This window comes from Ranitomeya variabilis, chromosome 4, assembly GCF_051348905.1.
Source record: "Ranitomeya variabilis isolate aRanVar5 chromosome 4, aRanVar5.hap1, whole genome shotgun sequence".
In the NCBI taxonomy this organism is placed as follows: Eukaryota; Metazoa; Chordata; class Amphibia; order Anura; family Dendrobatidae; genus Ranitomeya; species Ranitomeya variabilis.
Window position 1 is genome coordinate 212,728,343 of NC_135235.1, and position 23,653 is coordinate 212,751,995.

The window sequence follows — 23,653 nt, forward strand, 5'->3', positions numbered from 1 at the left end:
TTTCACTTCCTTTTCAGGTTGAGGTTGATGCTTCCGAGATTGGAGCGGGGGCGGTTTTGTCACAGAGAAGTTCTAATGGCTCGGTGATGAAGCCATGTGCATTCTTCTCTAGAAAATTCTCGCCCGCCGAGCGCAATTATGATGTGAGTAATCGGGAGCTTTTGGCCATGAAGTGGGCATTTGAGGAGTGGCGTCATTGGCTTGAGGGTGCTAAACATCGTGTGGTGGTCTTGACTGATCACAAGAATCTCATTTACCTTGAGTCTGCCAGGCGTTTGAATCCTAGACAGGCTCGTTGGTCGTTGTTTTTTTCTCGTTTCAATTTCGTGGTTTCATACCTGCCAGGTTCAAAGAATGTGAAGGCAGATGCTCTTTCCAGGAGTTTTGTGCCTGACTCTCCTGGAGACTCTGGGCCTACTGGTATCCTTAGGGATGGGGTAATATTGTCCGCCGTATCCCCAGACTTGCGACGTGCATTGCAGGAGTTTCAGGTGGATAAACCGGATCGTTGTCCACCAGAAAGACTGTTTGTTCCGGATGATTGGACCAGTAGAGTCATCTCCGAGGTCCATTCTTCTGTGTTGGCTGGTCATCCTGGAATATTTGGTACTAGAGACTTGGTGGCCAGGTCTTTTTGGTGGCCTTCCTTGTCTAGGGATGTGCGTACCTTTGTGCAGTCTTGTGAAGTGTGTGCTCGAGCTAAGCCTTGCTGTTCTCGGGCCAGTGGGTTGTTGTTATCCTTGCCCATCCCGAAGAGGCCTTGGATGCACATTTCCATGGATTTTATTTCTGATCTTCCGGTTTCACAGAAAATGTCCGTTATCTGGGTTGTGTGTGACCGCTTTTCTAAGATGGTTCATTTGGTGCCCTTGCCTAAGTTGCCCTCCTCCTCTGAGTTGGTCCCTTTATTTTTTCAGAACGTGGTCCGTTTGCATGGGATTCCGGAGAATATCGTTTCTGACAGGGGATCCCAGTTTGTGTCTAGATTTTGGCGGACGTTTTGTGCCAAGATGGGCATTGATTTGTCTTTCTCGTCTGCATTCCATCCTCAGATGAATGGCCAGACGGAGCGAACTAATCAGACCTTGGAAACTTATTTGAGGTGTTTTGTTTCTGCTGATCAAGATGACTGGGTTGCTTTTTTGCCACTGGCCGAATTTGCTCTTAATAATCGGGCTAGTTCTGCCACGTTGGTCTCTCCTTTTTTTTGTAATTCGGGGTTTCATCCTCGTTTTTCCTCTGGTCATTTGGAGTCTTCGGATTGTCCTGGAGTAGACGTGGTGGTGGACAGGCTACATCAGATTTGGAATCAGGTGGTGGACAATTTGAAGTTATCTCAGGAGAAGACTCAGCAGTTTGCTAATCGCCGTCGCTGCGTGGGTCCCCGACTTCTTGTTGGGGATTTGGTGTGGTTGTCTTCTCGTTTTGTCCCTATGAAGGTCTCTTCTCCTAAGTTCAAGCCTCGGTTCATCGGTCCTTATAGGATCTCGGAGATTCTTAACCCTGTATCTTTTCGTTTGGATCTCCCAGCATCGTTTGCTATTCATAATGTGTTCCATCGGTCATTGTTGCGGAGGTATGAGGTGCCCGTTGTTCCTTCGGTTGAGCCTCCTGCTCCGGTGCTGGTGGAGGGAGAATTGGAGTATGTTGTTGAGAAGATCTTGGATTCTCGTGTTTCCAGACGCAAACTTCAGTATTTGGTTAAGTGGAAGGGTTATGGTCAGGAGGATAATTCCTGGGTGGTCGCCTCCGATGTTCATGCGACTGATTTGGTCCGCGCCTTCCATAGAGCTCACCCTGATCGCCCTGGGGGTTCTCGTGAGGGTTCGGTGACCCCTCCTCAAGGGGGGGGTACTGTTGTGGATTCTGTTTGTGGGCTCCCTCTGGTGGTTACTGCTGGTACTGGGTGACTTTGGTGGGTTGCGGCCTTTGGTTTCCACCTGTCCATCAGAGGCTGGGTGTTTCCTATTTTACCTGGCCTTTCTGTCATTCCCTTGCCGGCTATCAATGTATTCAGATGTGCTCTGTTTGGTTCCTGCCTACCTGCTCCCAGATCTTTCAGGATAAGCTAAGTGCTGATTTTCCGTTGTTTGTTTTTTTGTCCAGCTTGCTTATTATGTCTCTATGCTAGCTGGTAGCTCTAGTGGACTGAGGTTCTCCCCATGTGCCATGAGTTGGCACATGGGTTCTTGTAATCTCAGGATGGTTTTTTTGATTAGGGTTTTTTGCTGACCGCTCAGTTCCCTTTTGTATCGTTCTGCTTTCTAGTTTACAGCGGGCCTCAATTTGCTAAAACTATATATATCATCTCTATGTGTGTGCCTTCCTCTCATTTCACCGTCAATACATGTGAGGGGGCAACTATATCTTTTGGGGTTCATTCCTCTGGAGGCAAGTGAGGTCTTTATTTTCTCTGCAGTACTAGTTAGCTCTTAGGCTGGTGCGTGGCGTCTAGAACCAACGTAGGCACGCTCCCTGGCTATCTCTAGTTGCGTTTGTCAGGCATAGGGCAGCGGTCAGCCCAGGTTCCATCACCCTAGAGCTCGTCCGTTATCTATTTGTACTTTGCTTGTCCTGTGCTATCCCTAGCCATTGGGGATTCATGACAGCTACACTAACCTGTCACATGCAACTCGACACACAAAAAGTTGCTACACGCATGTCGCCACACAAAAATCATCTCACAAAAGTCCCTACATGCATGTCGCCACACGCAACTCAACACACACAACTTGACACACGAAACTCGCCCTAAAACACACACAAGTCTGGTATTATCCTTCAAAAATAAAAATCTGATTAATAAGCAGACAAACTACAAGAGCAACAAATGTACCATATAGGAATCTGGCAGCTGTCAGTCACATGACCTGTCTATTATGCGACGATGCCTGCTACACTGACAGTGATTGACACATTAGCCAATGATGGGACAGTAGTAGTCCCATCATCCGGCTAATGTGTTGAATGTAAAAAAAAATTAAAAAAAATCCATACATACATACATACATGCTACACACATGCTACATACATGCTACATGCGACATACATGCTACATACATGCTTCATGCTACATACATGCTACATACATACTACATGCTACATACATGCTACATACACACTACATACATGCTACATACATGCTACATACACACTACATACATGCTACATGCATACTACATTGTTGTGTATCCGCTTTTTGGGCTCCCCTGGTGGTTGCTGGTGGTACTGGTGACTTGTTTGCACTTTGCTTCTTCTGTTCACCTGCTTCCATCAGTGTTTGGGAGTTTCCTATTTAGCCTTGCTCTCCAGTCATTTCCTTGCCGGTCATCATTGTAACCAGAGCCTTCGGTTGCATGTTCCTGCTACTAGTCTGCTGATCAGCTAAGTGGACTTTGTCCTTTTGTTTTGTACCTTTTGTCCAGTTTGCAGTTTTTGTAATTCTCTGTAGCTGGAAGCTCTTGCGGGCTGAAATTGCCACTCCTGTGTCATGAGTTGACACAGGAGTCTTAAAGTAATTTCAGGATGGTTTTTGAAAGGGTTTTCAGTTGACCGTGAAGTCCTCTTTTGTATCCTTCTGCTATCTAGTAAGTGGACCTCTCTTTGCTAAATCTACTTTCATACTGTGTATGTCTTTTCCTCTTAATTCACCGTTATTACATGTGGGGGGCTGCTATCATCTTTTGGGGTATTTCCCTAGAGGTAAGCCAGGTCTGTTTCTTCCTCTACCAGGCGTAGTTAGTCCTCCGGCTGGCGCGTGGCATATAGGAAGCCGTAGGTATGCTCCCTGGCTACTGTTAGTTGTGTGGTAGATTTAGCTCACGGTCAACTCGAGTTTCCATCACCCGAGAGCTCGTTCATTACTTATGTGTTTTTTACGTTCCCTTGCCATTGGGAACCATGACAGTATGACCGGCCTACAAAGTGTTAATTGTTTGGGCTGAAGCAGGAGAAAAAGAAGTGTTGAAGGGAAATTTTTTTTTTTTTCTTTCCCTCAGAGTTTTGCTGCCTAGCCCTTAATTGCTGTCTAGCTGCTTCTTACCTCCTCTTAACCCTTGAATGGCTCTGACCTTAGCTGTTTAACATGGATGTCCAGAGTTTGGCTGCAGGTTTAAATAATCTTGCTACGAAGGTTCAAAATTTACAAGATTTTGTTATACATGCTCCTATTTCTGAACCTAAAATCCCTACACCAGAGGTGTTTTCCGGAGATAGATCTCGGTTTTTGAATTTCAAATATAATTGTAAATTATTCCTTTCTCTCAGACCTCACTCCTCAGGAGATCCTGTCCAGCAGGTTAAGATTGTAATCTCTTTGCTGCGAGGTGACCCTCAAAATTGGGCATTTTCATTGGCACCAGGGGATCCTGCGTTGCTCAATGTGGATGCGTTTTTCCTGGCTTTAGGGTTGCTTTATGAGGAACCTAATTTGGAGATTCAAGCTGAAAAAGCTTTGATAGCCCTATCTCAAGGGCAAGATGAAGCGGAGATATACTGCCAAAAATTTCGTAGGTGGTCTGTGCTTACTCAGTGGAATGAGTGCGCCTTAGCGGCAAATTTCAGAGAGGGCCTTTCTGATGCCGTTAAAGATGTTATGGTCGGGTTCCCTGCGCCTACAGGTCTGAATGAGTCCATGACAATGGCAATTCAGATTGATCGGCGTTTGCGGGAGCGCAAACCCGTGCACTATTTGGCGGTATCTTCTGAAGAGACGCCAGAGAAAATGCAATGTGACAGAGTTATGTCCAGAAGCGAGCGGCAGAATTATAGGCGTAAAAATGGGTTATGCTTCTATTGTGGTGATTCTGCTCATGTTATATCGGCATGCTCTAAGCGTACTAGGAAGGTTGACAAGTCCATTTCAATTGGCACTTTACAGTCCAAATTTATTTTGTCTGTAACCTTGATTTGTTCATTATCAGTTATTACCGTGGATGCCTATGTGGACTCGGGCGCCGCTCTGAGTCTTATGGACTGGTCCTTTGCCAGGCGCTGTGGGTTTGATTTAGAGCCTCTGGAAGTCCCTATACCTCTGAAGGGTATTGATTCTACACCTTTGGCTTGTAATAAACCACAGTTCTGGACGCAAGTGACTATGCGTATGACTCCAGACCATCAGGAGGTGATTCGCTTCCTTGTGTTGTACAATTTACATGATGTTTTGGTGCTTGGATTACCATGGTTACAGTCTCATAACCCAGTCCTTGACTGGAAGGCTATGTCTGTGTTAAGCTGGGGATGTCGGGGGGCTCATGGGAACACTCCTATGGTGTCCATTTCGTCATTTATTCCATCTGAGATTCCGGCATTTTTGTCTGATTATCGTGATATTTTTGAAGAGCCTAAGATTGGTTCACTCCCTCCTCACAGGGATTGTGATTGCGCCATAGATCTGATTCCTGGCAGTAAATTTCCAAAGGGTCGTTTGTTTAACCTATCTGTACCTGAACATGCTGCTATGCGCGAGTATATTAAGGAGTCCCTGGAAAAGGGACATATTCGTCCTTCTTCATCACCTTTAGGAGCCGTTTTTTTCTTTGTCTCTAAAAAGGATGGCTCTCTGAGGCCTTGTATTGATTATCGTCTCCTGAATAAAATTACAGTCAAATATCAGTATCCGTTGCCTTTGCTGACTGATTTGTTTGCTCGCATAAGGGGGGCTAAGTGGTTCTCTAAGATTGATCTTCGTGGGGCGTATAATTTGGTGCGAATTAAGCAGGGGGATGAGTGGAAGACCGCATTTAATACGCCTGAGGGCCATTTTGAGTATTTGGTAATGCCTTTCGGCCTTTCTAATGCACCTTCTGTCTTTCAGTCCTTAATGCATGATATTTTCCGGGAATATTTGGATAAATTTATGATTGTGTACTTGGATGATATTTTGATTTTTTCTGATGACTGGGAGTCTCATGTTCAGCAGGTCAGGAGGGTTTTTCAGGTTTTGCGGGAGAATTCTTTGTGGGTAAAGGGTTCAAAGTGTGTTTTTGGGGTTCAAAAAATTTCATTTTTGGGGTATATTTTTTCCCCTTCTTCTATTGAGATGGACCCTGTCAAGGTTCGGGCTATTTACGACTGGACGCAGCCTACTTCTTTGAAGAGTCTCCAGAAATTCTTGGGCTTTGCTAATTTTTATCGTCGATTTATAGCTGGTTTTTCTGGCATTGCTAAACCTCTGACGGATTTGACTAAAAAGGGTGCTGATGTTGCCAATTGGTCCCCTGCTGCTGTGGAGGCCTTTCGGGAGCTTAAGCGCCGCTTTTTGTCTGCCCCTGTGTTGCGCCAGCCTGATGTTTCTCTTCCCTTTCAGGATGAGGTCGATGCTTCCGAGATTGGAGCGGGGGCGGTTTTGTCGCAGAAAAGTTCCGACTGCTCAGTGATGAGACCTTGTGCGTTCTTTTCGCGAAAATTTTCGGCCGCCGAGCGAAACTATGATGTTGGTAATCGGGAGCTTTTGGCCATGAAGTGGGCATTTGAGGAGTGGCGTCATTGGCTTGAGGGTGCCAGACATCAGGTGGTAGTTTTGACTGATCACAAGAATTTAATTTATTTGGAGTCTGCCAGGCGCCTGAATCCTAGACAGGCACGTTGGTCGTTGTTCTTTTCCCGGTTTAATTTTGTGGTCTCGTACTTACCGGGTTCTAGGAATGTGAAAGCAGATGCTCTTTCTAGGAGTTTTGAGCCTGACTCTCCTGGGAATTCTGAACCTGCTGGTGTCCTTAAGGATGGAGTGGTTTTGTCTGCTGTCTCTCCAGATTTGCGACGTGCTTTGCAAGAATTTCAGGCGGATAGACCTGATCGTTGTCCGTCTGGTAGACTGTTTGTTCCTGACGAGTGGACCACTAGAGTCATCTCGGAAGTTCATTCTTCTACTCTGGCAGGTCATCCGGGAATTTTTGGCACCAGAGATTTGGTGGCTAGATCCTTCTGGTGGCCTTCCCTATCTCGAGATGTGCGTGTTTTTGTGCAGTCTTGCGATGTGTGTGCTCGGGCCAAGCCTTGTTGTTCTAGGGCTAGTGGGTTGTTGTTGCCCTTGCCTATTCCGAAGAGGCCTTGGACGCACATCTCTATGGACTTTATCTCGGATCTCCCTGTTTCTCAGAAGATGTCTGTCATCTGGGTGGTGTGTGACCGTTTTTCTAAAATGGTTCATTTGGTGCCATTGCCTAAGTTGCCTTCCTCATCTGAGTTGGTCCCTCTGTTTTTTCAAAATGTGGTTCGCTTGCATGGTATTCCGGAAAACATCGTTTCTGACAGGGGTACCCAGTTCGTGTCTAGATTTTGGCGGGCAGTCTGTGCCAGGTTGGGCATTGATTTGTCCTTTTCGTCTGCATTCCATCCTCAGACCAATGGCCAGACGGAGCGAACTAATCAAACTTTGGAGACTTATTTGAGGTGTTTTGTGTCTGCGGATCAGGATGATTGGGTTGCCTTTCTGCCGTTGGCGGAGTTTGCTCTTAATAATCGGGCTAGTTCTGCCACTTTGGTTTCTCCTTTCCTTTGCAATTCAGGGTTTCATCCGCGTTTTTCATCTGGTCAGGTTGAATCTTCGGATTGTCCTGGAGTGGATGCGGTGGTGGATCGGTTGCATCGGATTTGGGGACAAGTGGTGGATAATTTGGAATTGTCCCAGGAGAGGACTCAGCAGTTTGCTAACCGTCGTCGTCGTGTTGGTCCCCACCTTCGCGTTGGGGACTTGGTGTGGTTGTCTTCCCGTTTTGTCCCTATGAGGGTTTCTTCTCCCAAATTTAAGCCTCGGTTCATCGGTCCTTATAGGATTTTGGAGATTCTTAACCCTGTTTCCTTTCGTTTGGACCTCCCGGCATCTTTCGCTATCCATAATGTGTTCCATCGGTCGTTGTTGCGGAGATATGAGGTACCGGTGGTTCCTTCTACTGAACCTCCTGCTCCTGTGCTGGTGGAGGGTGAATTGGAGTACGTCGTGGAGAAGATCTTGGACTCCCGTATTTCCAGACGGAGACTTCAATATCTGGTTAAATGGAAAGGCTACGGTCAGGAAGATAATTCTTGGGTAACTGCCTCTGATGTTCATGCCTCGGATTTGGTTCGTGCCTTTCATAGGGCTCATCCAGATCGCCCTGGCGGTTCTTGTGAGGGTTCGGTGCCCCCTCCTTAAGGGGAGGGTACTGTTGTGTATCCGCTTTTTGGGCTCCCCTGGTGGTTGCTGGTGGTACTGGTGACTTGTTTGCACTTTGCTTCTTCTGTTCACCTGCTTCCATCAGTGTTTGGGAGTTTCCTATTTAGCCTTGCTCTCCAGTCATTTCCTTGCCGGTCATCATTGTAACCAGAGCCTTCGGTTGCATGTTCCTGCTACTAGTCTGCTGATCAGCTAAGTGGACTTTGTCCTTTTGTTTTGTACCTTTAGTCCAGTTTGCAGTTTTTGTAATTCTCTGTAGCTGGAAGCTCTTGCGGGCTGAAATTGCCACTCCTGTGTCATGAGTTGACACAGGAGTCTTAAAGTAATTTCAGGATGGTTTTTGAAAGGGTTTTCAGTTGACCGTGAAGTCCTCTTTTGTATCCTTCTGCTATCTAGTAAGTGGACCTCTCTTTGCTAAATCTACTTTCATACTGTGTATGTCTTTTCCTCTTAATTCACCGTTATTACATGTGGGGGGCTGCTATCATCTTTTGGGGTATTTCCCTAGAGGTAAGCCAGGTCTGTTTCTTCCTCTACCAGGCGTAGTTAGTCCTCCGGCTGGCGCGTGGCATATAGGAAGCCGTAGGTATGCTCCCTGGCTACTGTTAGTTGTGTGGTAGATTTAGCTCACGGTCAACTCGAGTTTCCATCACCCGAGAGCTCGTTCGTTACTTATGTGTTTTTTACGTTCCCTTGCCATTGGGAACCATGACACTACATGCTACATACATGCTACATACATACATACTACATACATACTACATACATACATACATACATGACATACATATAGACATACAGTACATTAAACATAGATTACAGACTCTCCATTACTTGTCATTTTGATCCCCGAAGCCAGTGTCAACCTGTAAAAAATATGAAAAAAACAAACAGCCAATATACTCCTTGTCCACAGAAATCCACGAGTGTCCCACGATGATCTCCCGTGGAGAACGGCAGCAACAGCTGTTGCAACCGCTCTCCAGGGGCTCCAGGAACACAATGACAGGAGGAAGGTATCCTTCCGCTTTGTATTCCTCCGCCGCTGTAAAAAAAAAGTCCCTAGTCTCACTTTATGGCATTGCTGGGTGAGAAATTTTCCCAGGCAGCAATTGCCATAAAGTGAGACTTTGTCCTAAGGTAACCTCTCAGTGATGCACTGCAGGAGCCATTGTCTCCTGTCATGTATGCGGTTTATTATTTTATGTTTTTTGCAGGCGCTGAAGTATGGTAAGTATGGTGAAATGAAGAATATTAAAATACTTTTTTCCTAATGTGTGCGTGTTTTATTAACCCTTTTTTACTATTGGATTAATAATGGACAGGCGTCTTATTGACGCCTCTCCGTTATTAACCCGGCTTAATGTCACCTTACAATAGCAAGGTGACATTAACCCTTTATTACTAGTGTTGAGCGATACCTTCCAATACTTGAAAGTATCGGTATCAGATAGTATCGGCCGATACCTGAAAAATATTGGATATCGCCGATACCGATACCCGATACCAATACAAGTCAATGAGACTCAAGTATCGGAAGGTATCCTGGATGGTTCCCAGGGTCTGAAGGAGAGGAAACTCTCCTTCAGGCCCTGGGATCCATATTAATGTAAAAAATAAAGAATTAAAATAATAAATATGGATATACTCACCTCTCCCGCGGCCCCTGGACCTTACCGCTGTTAACCGGCAGCCTCCGTTCCTAAGAATGAGCGCGTGAAGGGCCTTCAATGACGTCGCAGCTTCTGATTGGTCGCGTGACCGCTCATGTGACCGCTCACGCGACCAATCACAAGCCGCGACATCATCGAAGGTCCTAAACTCTTCATTCTTAGGAACGGAGGCTGCCTGTTACAGCGGTAAGGTTCAGGGGCCGCCGGAGAGGTGAGTATATGGATATACTCACCTCTCCGGCGGCCCCTGGACCTTACCGATGTAACCGGCAGCCTCCGTTCCTAAAAATGAGCGCGTGAAGGACCTGCGATGACGTCGCAGCTTGTGATTGGTCGCGTGAGCGGTCACATGAGCGGTCACGCGACCAATCAGAAGCCGCGACATCATCGAAGGCCCTTCACACGCTCATTCTTAGGAACGGAGGCTGCCAGTTATATCGGTAAGGTCCAGGGGCCGCCGGAGAGGTGAGTATATCCATATTTTTTATTTTAATTCTTTATTTTTTACATGAAGATGGATCCGATTCCGATTTCCGATATCACAAAAGTATCGGAACACGGTATCGGAATTCCGATACCGCAAGTATCGGCCGATACTTGCGGCATCGGAATGCTCAACACTACTTATTACCCCATATCCCACCGCTACACAGGAGTGGGAAGAGAGGGGCTAAGTGCTGGAATTGGCACATCTTACAGATGCGCCATTTCCGGGGCGGCTGTGGACTGATATTTGTAGCCCCCCCGGCTACAAATATCAGTCCACAGCCACCCCGGAAATGGCCCCTCTCTAGGCTATGAATATCAGCCCACAGCTGTCTGCGTAGCCTTTCTGGCTATAAAATATAGGGGGACCCCACGTCATTTTTGGGGGGGTCCCCCTATTTTAATAGCCAGTAAAGGCTATGCAGACAGCTGCGGGCTGATATTCATAGCAGGCTGCAAATATTGGCCCCCGGTCATCGGCTTTCCCCCTCTGGGCAGAAAATTGCGCGGGAGCCCACGCCGTTTTTTTCCGTTTTTTTTTTTTTTTAAATTCAACGCTCATAAAGGCCTCTTTCACACTTGCGTCGGTACGGGTCCGTCGCTATGCGTCGGGCCAATGTACCAACGTACGTTGTGAAATTTGTGCCCGACGTGGGCAGCGGATGCAGTTTTTCAACGCATCCGCTGCCCATTCTGAAGTGCGGGGAGGAGGGGGCAGAGTTTCTGCCGCACATGCGCTGTAGAAAATGGCAGACGTGATGGACAAAAAAGCGTTCGCTTGAACATTTTTTCGTGCCAATGGTCTGCCAAAACACAACGGATCCGTTGCACGACGGACGCGACGTGTGACCATCCATCGCGATCCGTCGCTAATACAAGTCTATGGGAAAAAAACGCATCCTGCGAGCACATTTGCAGGATCTGTTTTTTTCCGCCAGATCCGTTTTTTTCCGCCAGATCTATTTTTTTCCGCCAGATCCGTTTTTTCCACCGGATCCGTGTTTTTCCGCCAGATCCGTTTTTTTCCACCGGATCCGTTTTTTTCCGGCCTATCCATTTTTTTCTGCTGGACGGAAAACACACACAGAGGAACGTTTTTTCTGTCCGGTGAAAAAATGCACAGCGACGGATCAGCAAAAAATGGATGAAACAGATGTGAAATGATGAATACGGGCTCCGAATCCGTTTTTTCATGCATGATTCCATTCAAATCATGAACATTTTCCGTTTATTTATTTCCAAAAACTGCATCAAAACCGGTCAAAAAACAGAATGAAAACTGCATCAAAAACAGCATCTAAAACCGCATCAAAAACTGCATCAAAACCTGCACCAAAAACTGCACCAAAAACTACATGTCGCGTTTTGGCGGACCGTCGGCATGAAAAAACGTTCAAGTGAACGTTTTTTTTGTCCGTCGCGTACGCCATTTTCTACCGTGCATTCGCGGCAGAAACTCCTCCCCCTCCTCCCCGGACTTCAGGATGGGCAGCGGATGCGTTGAAAAACTGCATAGCGACGGACCTGTACCGACGCAAGTGCGAAAGAGGCCTTTATGAGCTTTGAATTAAAAAAAAAAACGGAAAAAAACGGCGTGGGCTCCGGCGCAATTTTCTGTGCCAGAGGGGGAAAGCCGACGGCCGGGGGCCAATATTTGTAGCCTGCTATGAATATCAGCCCGCAGCTGTCTGCATAGCCTTTACTGGCTATTAAAATAGTTGGACCCCCCAAAAAAATGATGTGGGGTCCCCCTATATTTTATAGCCAGAAAGGCTATGCAGACAGCTGCGGGCTGATATTCATAGCCTAGAGAGGGGCCATGGATATTTCCCCCCCGGCTACAAATACCAGTCCGCAGCCGCCCCGGAAATGGCGCATCTGTAAGATGCGCCAATTCCGGCACTTAGCCCCTCTCTTCCCACTCCCGTGTAGTGGTGGGATATGGGGTAAAAAGGGGTTAATGTCACCTTGCTATTGTAAGGTGACATTAAGCCGGGTTAATAACGGAGAGGCGTCAATAAGACGCCTATCCATTATTAATCCAATAGTAAGAAAGGGTTAATAAAACACACACACATTAGGAAAAAGTATTTTAATATTCTTCATTTCACCATACTTACCATACTTCAGCGCCTGCAAAAAACGTAAAATAATAAGCCACATACTACCTGTCCGCTGTAGTCCAATTAATAACGAGTGTCCCACGACGATCTCCCCTGTAGAACAGTGACATCGGGTGATGTCACTGCTCTATAGGACCCTCAGTGACACACTGACAGGAGACAATGGCTCCTGCAGTGCATTACTGAGAGGTTACCTTAGGACAAAGTCTCACTTTATGGCAATTGCTGCCTGGGAAAATTTCTCACCCAGCAACGCCATAAAGTGAGACTAGGAACTTTTTTTTACAGCGGCGGAGGAATACAATGCGGAAGGATACCTTCCTCCCGTCATTGTGTTCCTGGAGCCCCTGGAGAGCGGTTGCAACAGCTGTTGTTGCCATTCTCCGCAGGAGATTGTCGTGGGACACTCATGGATTTCTGCGGACAGGGAGTATATTGGTTGTTTGTTTTTTTCATATTTTTCACAGATGACACTGGCTTCGGGGATCAAAATGACAAGTAATGGTGAGTATGTAATCCATGTTTAATGTACTGTATGTCTGTATGTTTGTATTGTATGTAATGTATGAATGTATTGTATGTAGTATGTATGTATGTATGTAGTGTGTATGTAGTATGTATGTATGTATGCAGTATGTATGTATGGAGTATGTATGTATGTATGTATGTAGTATGTATGCAGTATGTATGTTGTATGTATGTATGTAGTATGTATGTAGCATGTATGTAGCAAGTAGCATGTATGTAGCATGTATGTATGTATTAATCCCATAATCTGAAAAAAGAGGGGTTTAATATAGGCAAAACATTAGCACTTCGATTATAGATGCTGACTTATATTACCTAACAAGGTATGAAGTGACACATTAGTGAATAGAAGTAAAAGATATCTTAATTAACATATAATTTTAAAATTACAAATCTTAAAAAGACAGGATGATGTAAAAAATTGGACCTCCAAAGCACGAACAGGGGGTGACCCGCAAACCCCGATTGCAATATATTTTTAAATAAATTAAATATATATATATATAATATTGCTACGTTGGAATTAGTATCCCTATAGAGAAGGAAGGCTGACTATGTGGATGGACGTGAAGCGTCTCTCTAGGAATACCGCATGACAGTCTAATATCTAAATTGAAGGGTATAACTAAAAAATAGACAACCAATGATATATATATGTATATTTGGCAATACCCTCACGTCAGGAAATTAGGAAAGGCTTTGGTAGCAGTAACAGTAAATTTCATAATAACACAAAGGTGGCAATGGTAAATGGTGAGAATTTTTTTGCTTTTTTCAAGTTCCCACATGCTTTGCATAGCCCACATGGAAAAAAGCCCTGTGGGGTGGTTGGACCTAGTGGATTAGAGGTAGGGTTATAATGGCTATGGACCAACATGTCTTTAAGGTTGCGGCTTCTTTTGTGAGGGGAGGCATTTTTTAAGGACCGGGTCTGTCATTAATATATGCCAATGTTTCTTAAAAATATTTTTTATGTCCATCCACTGATTATGATAGGTTGAAATGAACCTTACTTGATTGTCTTGGGGGCTGGCATCTTTGTATCCCGGATATAGGAGTTGTTCCCTTGGGGCTTTTTGGGCTTTTTTATAGCCCTGTCTTATGGAGCGTTTATTGTATCCCCTGTTTCTGAATCTATCTGTTAGATCCAGGGCCTGCTTTTCAAAATCACTGTTTTGGGAACACATCCTCTTGGCCCTTAGAAACTGGCCAGTGGGGATACCCTTAATGGTTGCTGGAGGGTGGGAGGAAGTGGCGTGCAGGAAAGAATTGGTGGAAGTTGGCTTCCCATACAGATCTGTAGTGATAGTGCCATTTGGGCACAGGAGGTGACCTGCCCTCCCACCCCTATCTTCACCTGTCTCCACTCATCGTCAGGTAAATATCTCTTGGCTTTGTGATTAATTTCTTCTTGTTCCTCTTCTCAACCTGGCTGTCCGCCATAGGAACCCAAGCTTTCCTCCTTGTGTATCACACTGCCACCTAGTGGCCAATCTTCTTTATGGCATCATTGCCATTACTTTCTTATGCACAGCAGTAATTACCATTGCCACCTTTGTGTTATTATGAAATTTACCGTTACTGCTACCAAAGCCTTTCCTAATTTCCTGACGTGAGGGTATTGCCAAATATACATATATATATATATATATATATATATATATATATATATATATATATATATCATTGGTTGTCTATTTTTTAGTTATACCCTTCAATTTAGATATCAGACTGTCATGCGGTATTCCTAGAGAGACGCTTCACGTCCATCCACATAGTCAGCCTTCCTTCTCTATAGGGATACTAATTCCAACGTAGCAATATTATATATATATATATATATATATATATATATATATATATATATATATATATATATTTAGTTTATTAAAAAATATATTGCAATCGGGGTTTGCGGGTCACCCCCTGTTCGTGCTTTGGAGGTCCAATTTTTTACATCATCCTGTCTTTTTAAGATTTGTAATTTTAAAATTATATGTTAATAAAGATATCTTTTACTTCTATTCACTAATGTGTCACTTCATACCTTGTTAGGTAATATAAGTCAGCATGTATGTATGTATGCAGTATGTATGCAGTATGTATGTAGTATGTATGTATGTAGCATGTAGCATGTATGTAGCATGTAGCATGCATGTAGCATGTATGCATGTAGTATGTAGCATGTACGTAGCATGTATGTAGCATGTATGTAGCATGTAGCATGTACGTAGCATTTATGTAGCATGTAGCATGTATATAGCATGTATGTATGTAGTATGTGTGTAGCATGTATGTAGCATGTAGCATGCATGTAGTATGTAGCATGTACACTCACCGGCCACTTTATTAGGTACACCTGTCCAACTTCTTGTTAACACTTAATTTCTAATCAGCCAATCACATGGCGGCAACTCAGTGCATTTAGGCATGTAGACATGGTCAAGACAATCTCCTGCAGTTCAAACCGAGCATCAGTATGGGGAAGAAAGGTGGTTTGAGTGCCTTTGAACGTGGCATGGTTGTTGGTGCCAGAAGGGCTGGTCTGAGTATTTCAGAAACTGCTGATCTACTGGGATTTTCACGCACAACCATCTCTAGGGTTTACAGAGAATGGTCCGAAAAAGAAAAAAAATCCAGTGAGCGGCAGTTCTGTGGGCGGAAATGCCTTGTTGATGCCAGAGGTCAGAGGAGAATGGGCAGACTGGTTCGGGCTGATAGAAAGGCAACAGTGACTCAAATCGCCACCCGTTACAACCAAGGTAGGCCTAAGAGCATCTCTGAACGCATAGTGCGTCGAACTTTGAGGCAGATGGGCTACAGCAGCAGAAGACCACACCGGGTACCACTCCTTTCAGCTAAGAACAGGAAACTGAGGCTACAATTTGTACAAGCTCATCGAAATTGGACAGTAGAAGATTGGAAAAACGTTGCTTGGTCTGATGAGTCTCGATTTCTGCTGCGACATTCGGATGGTAGGGTCAGAATTTGGCGTAAACAACATGAAAGCATGGATCCATCCTGCCTTGTATGGAGCATCTTTGGGATGTGCAGCCGACAAATCTGCGGCAACTGTGTGATGCCATCATGTCAATATGGACCAAAATCTCTGAGGAATGCTTCCAGCACCTTGTTGAATCTATGCCACGAAGAATTGAGGCAGTTCTGAAGGCAAAAGGGGGTCCAACCCGTTACTAGCATGGTGTACCTAATAAAGTGGCCGGTGAGTGTACGTAGCATGTATGTAGCATGTAGCATGTACGTAGCATGTATGTAGCATGTAGCATGTATATAGCATGTATGTATGTAGTATGTATGTAGTATGTATGTAGTATGTATGTAGCATGTATGTAGTATGTATGTATGTAGCATGTATGTATGTAGTATGTAGCATGTATGTAGCATGTATGTATGTAGCATGTATGTAGCATGTATGGAGTATTTTATTTTATTTTTTACATTCAACACATTAGCCGGATGATGGGACTACTACTGTCCCATCATTGGCTAATGTGTCAATCAATCACTGTCATTGTAGCAGGCATAGCCCGATGCGACTTGTAGTCCCATCGGACGATGCCTGCACAGACACAAAGACCCCCGGCAGTCCGCACAGACCCCGGAGAGGCCGTACAGACCCCCAAGCAGGCCATACAGACCCCCGGCAAGCCGCACAGACCCCGGAGAGGCTGTACAGACCCCCCGGCAGGCCGTACAGACCCCGGAGAGGCCGCACAGACCCCCCGGCAAGCCACACAGACCCCGGAGAGGCTGTACAGACCCCCCGGCAGGCCGTACAGAACCCCGGCAGGCACGCACAGACCACCCACGGTCCCACGCAGACCTCGCCCACACAGAGACATGCAGTCTCTGCCCACGGACCGCCCACACTCAATTATCCTGCATTTTTGCACTGTGGGAACTTCCGATTCCGATTTCCGATATCGCAGAAATATCGGAACTCGGTATCGGAATTCCGATACAGCGAATATCGGCCGATACCCGATATTTGCAATATCGGAATGCTCACCACTAGTGGTGAGTTCTCCTTCCATGGAATTCTTCAAACAGAGGCTGGACAGACATCTGTGTCAGATGGTTTAGTGAATCCTCCATTGAGCAGGGGGTTGGACACGATGACCCTGGAGGTCCCTTTCCAACTTTAACATTCTAGGATTCTATGATGTAAACAAGACTGATCGAATTATGACTAACATTCATTTGTAATTCTATGTATTTAGGTTAGGCTGAAGAATTTTTGTGCTGTGAATGTTGCAGATTTCAGCTTTCAGTAGAATCGTTCAGCACTCACACATTGCGGGATAATGAACTGTTTCACTAGGGACATACTGCAACTGTTATCTTCGTCATCTCAGCATGGAGGATACAGGAAAATAATTGCCCCAAGCAAAACACTGAGAGGTCATACAATACAGTCTCAGCAAACAGACTCATCTGCTATCTGCTCAACCAGGTGCCTTCAGGATAAGTCTGCATTTTTTGCCATTACTCCAACAATCAAGTCTTATAACACAGGTTTTATGTATCACTCACTGTTGCTGGGTCCAGTATGTTGTTATATATGGCATATTGTCCTGGTCCATCTACTGGTGGTCCTAATTAATTTAAAATAAATAAGTGATAATTATAAGCTTGTAAAGTAATTGGGCATTACCAATTATGAACGTTTTACTAGTGATCTGAGAAATGAGAAAGTCATTTTGTTGGTCAAGCTTGATGTCTGTGTAAAGAACGTATGTTTCCGAATAGTCATAGCTATTAATACGTCCTTACCATATAGTGCTGAGATTATCGGGGCAATTTTTCACACCAAGCCTATACAGATAAACTGAAAACAGGCCGATATGGGAAGTTGACCCCTTAAAGGGAATCTGTCAGCAGGTTTATGCTGATTAATCTGAGAGCAGCATAAAGTAGGGGCAAAGATTCTGATTCCAGGGAGATGTCATTTGCTGGTTTGCATGCTGTAGTTTCAATACAATCAGTGTTTTATCAGCCAGAGATTATCACATGCCAAGCAGTTCCACTGCTCTTTCCAACCACGCCCCCACCACTGATTGGCAATGTGTTGACAATGTAAAGTATACACCGAAAACTCTCAATCAATGGTGTGGACGGGGTTATACAGAGCTCAGCATTCATGGAACTGCTTCATCTACAACAGAGAAAACATGGATTTTATGAAAACTACACCAAGCAGCCCAGTACGTGATATATTACTTGAATAAGAATCTGTGCCCCTACATTATACTGCTTTCATATTCCATAGCAAAAATCTGCCTATAGAGTCCCTTTAAGCCTCCATACACGTGGAGTATAGTTGTCCAAAGATGATAATTTTTGTGGTGTCTTCCACATATACAGAACACATTTATGAGGAGTTTACAAAGGAAACTTTTGGCAGAATTCTCATTTGACAGTTATCTTTCCAAACCTCTCCATATATGTAAGTCACAAGAAATTGAAAGAATTGGAGCATTCACGCAGATCTTTCTTGATGTGCAATTTTATTCCATGGTGTGCAAACTCAGTTCCGCTAAGAATTTGGCCAACAGATACCCTATGTGCAAGTGTCATCTTTAACTACTAATTTACCTCTAATTGCTAAAAGGATTGATCAGTTCCCATTTTGGAAGTTTAGAGCTAGAAATGAGCAAATAAACATGAGTAGAATTGAATTCTACTCAAAATTTTCAAAATTCCGCAGTCGCTAAAATGTGGATTGTTTTGCGATTCAATTCCACAAGGATTCAGCCATTTGAATTTTGATGGCCCATGCAAAGGTTAAATAAAATAAATCCTTTTACTCTCTTCACCACGTGCCTCTCCGGCTCCTCTGCTTCTCATCGCCACATGTCCGCTCATGTTGGAATCTTTGGGCCTCTTACACTGTGCCCGACATCCAACTGCTAAGGTACCTGGGAGGATTCAACGCATCTGAGCAAAATGGTCATGGCGCACGTCGTTATGTTGTAATGAGCTGGCCGGCTCTGACTGTTCTGTGATCATTGACATAGAATCTGTGACAGACACTGCCCCCGTGTGGCCAGAAGTTGTACCTATGCCGAATGTGATTACAGGGAAGCAAACTGTATTTGCAAAACTCCCCCCTGCTGTGTCATGTGATCAGGAAGGAGAGGAAGAAAAAGCCCGGGAAGTCTGTCTGTGCAGAGAGAGATCAGTGTGTGATCTGGCATCCTCCCATATATGCGACATAGGAGATTGCCTGGATGATTCCCCTCTCTTGAAAGCTGACTTCCAGATTGTTCCCAGCTCCCACACTGCAGAGCACTCAGTGGTGACATCTCCACAGATCCTGAACCCACGAACTGTAAGCGGGTCCTCTGTTGAGAGGCCGAACATTCCACCCCTACCTGCCGTACCCCAAGGACTACAGTTTGGACCTGAGAGACGGAATTTTGTTTAATCCCTGTTGTCTTCTCTTCGGCTGGAGCGTCCCCCTGCAGTGACAGGCCTGCGACGTGGGAAGATAACCTTCTGGAGCAAAGAGACTGGTAACGTGTGGATAGGGAAAGTGAGGGACAGTTTGTATTACACGTTATTTCTGTGGATAGGCATATTTTGTGTTGTTTATTATTGTGTTCCGCTGTGTTAAGGAAAAATGTATAACAGTAAAGATATGTTTGTTAAAATGGAATCTGGGTGTGGAAGTTCTGCTGAGCCAGATCATGGATATACATGGGCGAACTTGCCCTCGGCCACTTCATCTGGTGTAGTCGGCAGGATCTGTGCCCAGCAGGATTCCCACCCAGGCCCAGTATACAGTCAGAAACCGCCGCCGGTGTCCATTGTAAACCAAGTCAGGAAATTTGGCGGGCGAAACTACCCCGTACCAGAGTGGGCGGAACAAGTGCGGATACTGGGAGAAATGTATAATATTGACCCTAAGACCTTGGCAGAAATGGCGGTACTGACGCTAGAGGGGGAGGCATGGACGACAGTCAGACTGGAGACGGTCAGGGGGCAGCGTGTGTTGGAGGATTTGGTGCGGGTGCTGGAAAAGACCTATGGACCTACTACGTACCAGGGAACACTGCGGTACCTGTTCTTCAGACGGACACAGCTTGAATGGGAGGACATTCCCCAATATGCAAATGCCCTTCAGGTACTCCTTGAACAAGTCTGTGCAAGAGGGGAACAACTGGCTACTATAGCTCCTCGTGACCTGGTACTGAGAGACCAATTCGTTATAGGGCTGAGAGACCAGTATCTTAACCGTACGCTACAGGACTTGATTCGGATGACGCCGACTCTCACCTTCGCTGAAGTCAAGCAGGAAGCCATAGAACGTTCTAGGGGACCCATCATGGATGTGGGGACTCAAAGCGCTGCGTGCAGATCCATATTAAACAGTAACCAGCCCAACAGTGACACCGAGGAGCTGAAACAGATGGTAGCAGATTTACAGCAACAGGTGTCACAGTTAACACTAGAACAACAGAGAGACCAGCGGATACGACCTAGCCGTCCCGCGGGACCGTGTTGGTCATGTGGTGACCCTCGCCACAAGGCGAATCGTTGTCCTCAACGAACAAACCATCAGTTACCACGACGAACAGAATATCAGCTACATCCACAAGCAGAGCCACCACGCCAGGTTTCACCACAATGGCCGCCGTTAAACTAGACACCCCTGCAGCTGAGGTTCGAGCAGCAGGGGGGGACAGAGGACGGGGTGTAGAAAACAGAACCAGCAATGGAGTACTCTTGCCTCGAGTAGTCCTATACTTGAAGTTATTCTGGAGGGAATTGCGGTGCAAGGATTGATGGACACTGGGTCGCAAGTGACCACGATCTCTGAACAGTTTTATGAAAAGTACCTCAAACCAAGAACTGCTTGTGATCCAGATACCACCATTAAGATAATTGCGGCTAATAACCTACCCATTCCAGTAACCGGAGTCGCCTGGATGGATACGAAGGCCTGTGGACAAGACCTAGGGAAACGAGGAATCGTCATTGTCAAGGAAGGCTTCGGCTCTGAGACCCCAGTAATAATCGGAATGAATATCTTGAAAGACCTGGATCTTATGCTGTTGACAAGAAAAGGGCCCAAGTACTGGCAGAAAGTTACCAAACATAAACCGACTCGTCTGGCGTTCCAGCGCGTAATCCGGACCGTTGGACTTCAACAGATGGCAAAGGAACAACTACCCCTAGCAGCCATTAAAGTGCCCCGCTGTACTCGGATTACTTTGCCCGCTGAAAAAGAGACAGTCATTTCCCTGCCTCTTAACACCAACCGACAACTTGAAGGAGTTGAAGTGTTAATCGCACCGAGGGCTCCAACTGGGGGTAAGCTAAACCCACTAGTCGCCCGCACCCTAGCCGTCGTGAGGAACGGAAGAGTCCCTGTCAGGCTAAACAACACCGCAGACGTAGGTGTAGCTCTCAAGGCTGGCACGCAACTTGCCAGAGTATATGCTCTACCCACGGAAGTGAACCCCATGGGACCCTTACAATTCACCCCGTCTACAGAAGATGGCCGGACGGTAACTGTCTCAGCCATGAATGCTCAAGCAGATGATGAAGACATTGGGCGAAAACTACTGGAAAAAGTGCAACTGGACCCTTCCAAGTACACCAAACAGGAAGTGTCTCAAGTGGAGAAACTACTGCAAGAACACCAAGACTCCTTTGCAAAGCATGACACCGACTTCGGGTACACCACTAGTATCCAACACGAGATTCCCACGGGCGATGCTGTTCCTATTCGCGAGAGGTACCGACAAATACCACCTCAACAATACCAGGAGGTGAAGAGCCTCTTAGAATCTATGCTACACGCCGGAGTGGTGCGGGAAAGCCAGAGCCCATGGGCTGCACCCGTGGTGATAGTCAAAAAGAAAGATGGATCCCTGAGATTTTGCGTAGACTACCGTCGGCTGAACGCTTGCACGATCCGGGACTCCTATCCACTCCCCCGGATCGAAGAGTCACTGACCGCCCTGAAAAAGGCCAAATATTTTTCGTCTCTAGACTTGGCCAGTGGATATTGGCAGGTCCCCATGAGTGAGAAGGACAGAGAAAAGACCGCCTTCATCCTTCCCATGGGCCTGTACGAGTTTGACCGGATGCCATTCGGCTTGAGTAACGCACCAGGGACCTTTCAGAGACTGATGGAATGCTGTCTGGGAGATTTCAACTTCGAATTCACGCTGATATACCTTGATGACATCGTGGTATACTCCGCCACCTTCGAGGATCATCTTCACAAGCTTGGCAAAGTGTTCCAGCGCTTGAAGAAACACGGCCTGAAGTTGAAGCCCAGCAAGTGCCGTCTATTCCAGCAGGAGATCGATTACCTGGGGCACCGGATCTCGGCCGAAGGTGTCCAACCCTCTCCAGAGAAGATAGCAGCTGTCCAAGAGTGGCCACAGCCAACTACCATCAAAGAAGTCCAGGCTTTCCTGGGGCTAGCGGGCTATTACCACCGATTTGTCAAGGACTTTGCCCGGCTTGCGGAACCACTGCATGAGACCCTCCGAGGAACCGCGAACAGTCCCAGAGGACGACGCATCAGCTGGGGGCCCGACCAAGAAAAATCCTTCCGGGCGCTTCAAGCTGCTCTGACGTCACCCCCTATTCTGGCATTTGCAGACTACACCTTGCCGTTCCAGTTATACACCGACGCCAGCCTTCAAGGTCTCGGGGCGGTCCTCTCCCAAGTCCAAGATAACAAGGAACGCGTAATAGCCTATGCCAGTAGATCCCTCCGTGACACCGAAAAGAACCCCGTCAACTACAGCTCTTTCCGCCTGGAACTCCTGGCCCTGACCTGGGCTATGACAGAGAAGTTTGCTGGCTACCTAACAGGGGCGGAGGTGCTGGTCGTGACAGACAACAATCCTCTTGCTCACCTAGAAAATGCCAAACTAGGGGCAATGGAACAGCGCTGGATGGCAAGGCTCTCTAGATTCCAATACAAAATTAAATACAGAGCGGGGAAGGAGAATCAGAATGCTGACAGCCTTTCCAGAGTGACCTCATCCCCACCGGTAGGGGACCGGGATGAAGAGTTGGAGGGAGATGAACTGCCCGACTTTGCCCGGCTAGCTAAACAAATAGAAGATAGCCGCCAGTATGCTGTAGGTGGAATCGAAGCCGTAGTGGGGTCCCCCCTGTCCCAACAAGAATGGGCCAAGCTTCAAGATCGAGACCCTGAACACGTCTTACTGAAACAGTATGTGAAGACACAAGAGAAACCACCCTCCGAAGTAAGAGCCCGACTATCAACCAGGGCCTGTGCCCTACTTGCCCAATGGGATCGGCTGATCGTGAAGGATGGAGTCTTGTATCGCAGGGTCCTTTTATCCCATATGCTGGAAGAATGTTTGCAGATTGTCGTCCCGGTGCAGCTAGCCCATGAGATGGTGGCTGAAGCCCACAGAAGGAACGGCCACTTTGGCATAGACAAGACCCTCCGGTGGACCCAGCAATTCATTTTTTGCCCAGGACTCCGTAAGCTGATTGAAAACGTCTGCCTAAGCTGTCGTACATGTGAACTCCACAAGTCTACTGAGCAGCGTGCACCCGTCCAGACTATTAGCAGATCCAGGCCCCTCGAGTTGTTGATGGTGGACTATCTGTTGATCGGAACGGCGAATAGTGGCTACCAGTACTGTCTGGTGATGGTGGACCACTTC

The 23,653-nt window shown here is 46.2% G+C and overlaps 1 protein-coding gene across 1 annotated transcript in view; it reads right to left on the reverse strand.

The window, feature by feature from the left end:
• LOC143767780 (uncharacterized) overlaps positions 1-23,653 on the reverse strand; it is a 76,521-nt gene that overhangs the window by 5,500 nt on the left and 47,368 nt on the right. The window contains exon 10 of the mRNA XM_077256301.1: positions 17,520-17,581. Within this exon, the coding sequence (XP_077112416.1) occupies positions 17,520-17,581 (62 nt within the window). The remainder of the gene's footprint in view (positions 1-17,519; positions 17,582-23,653) is intronic.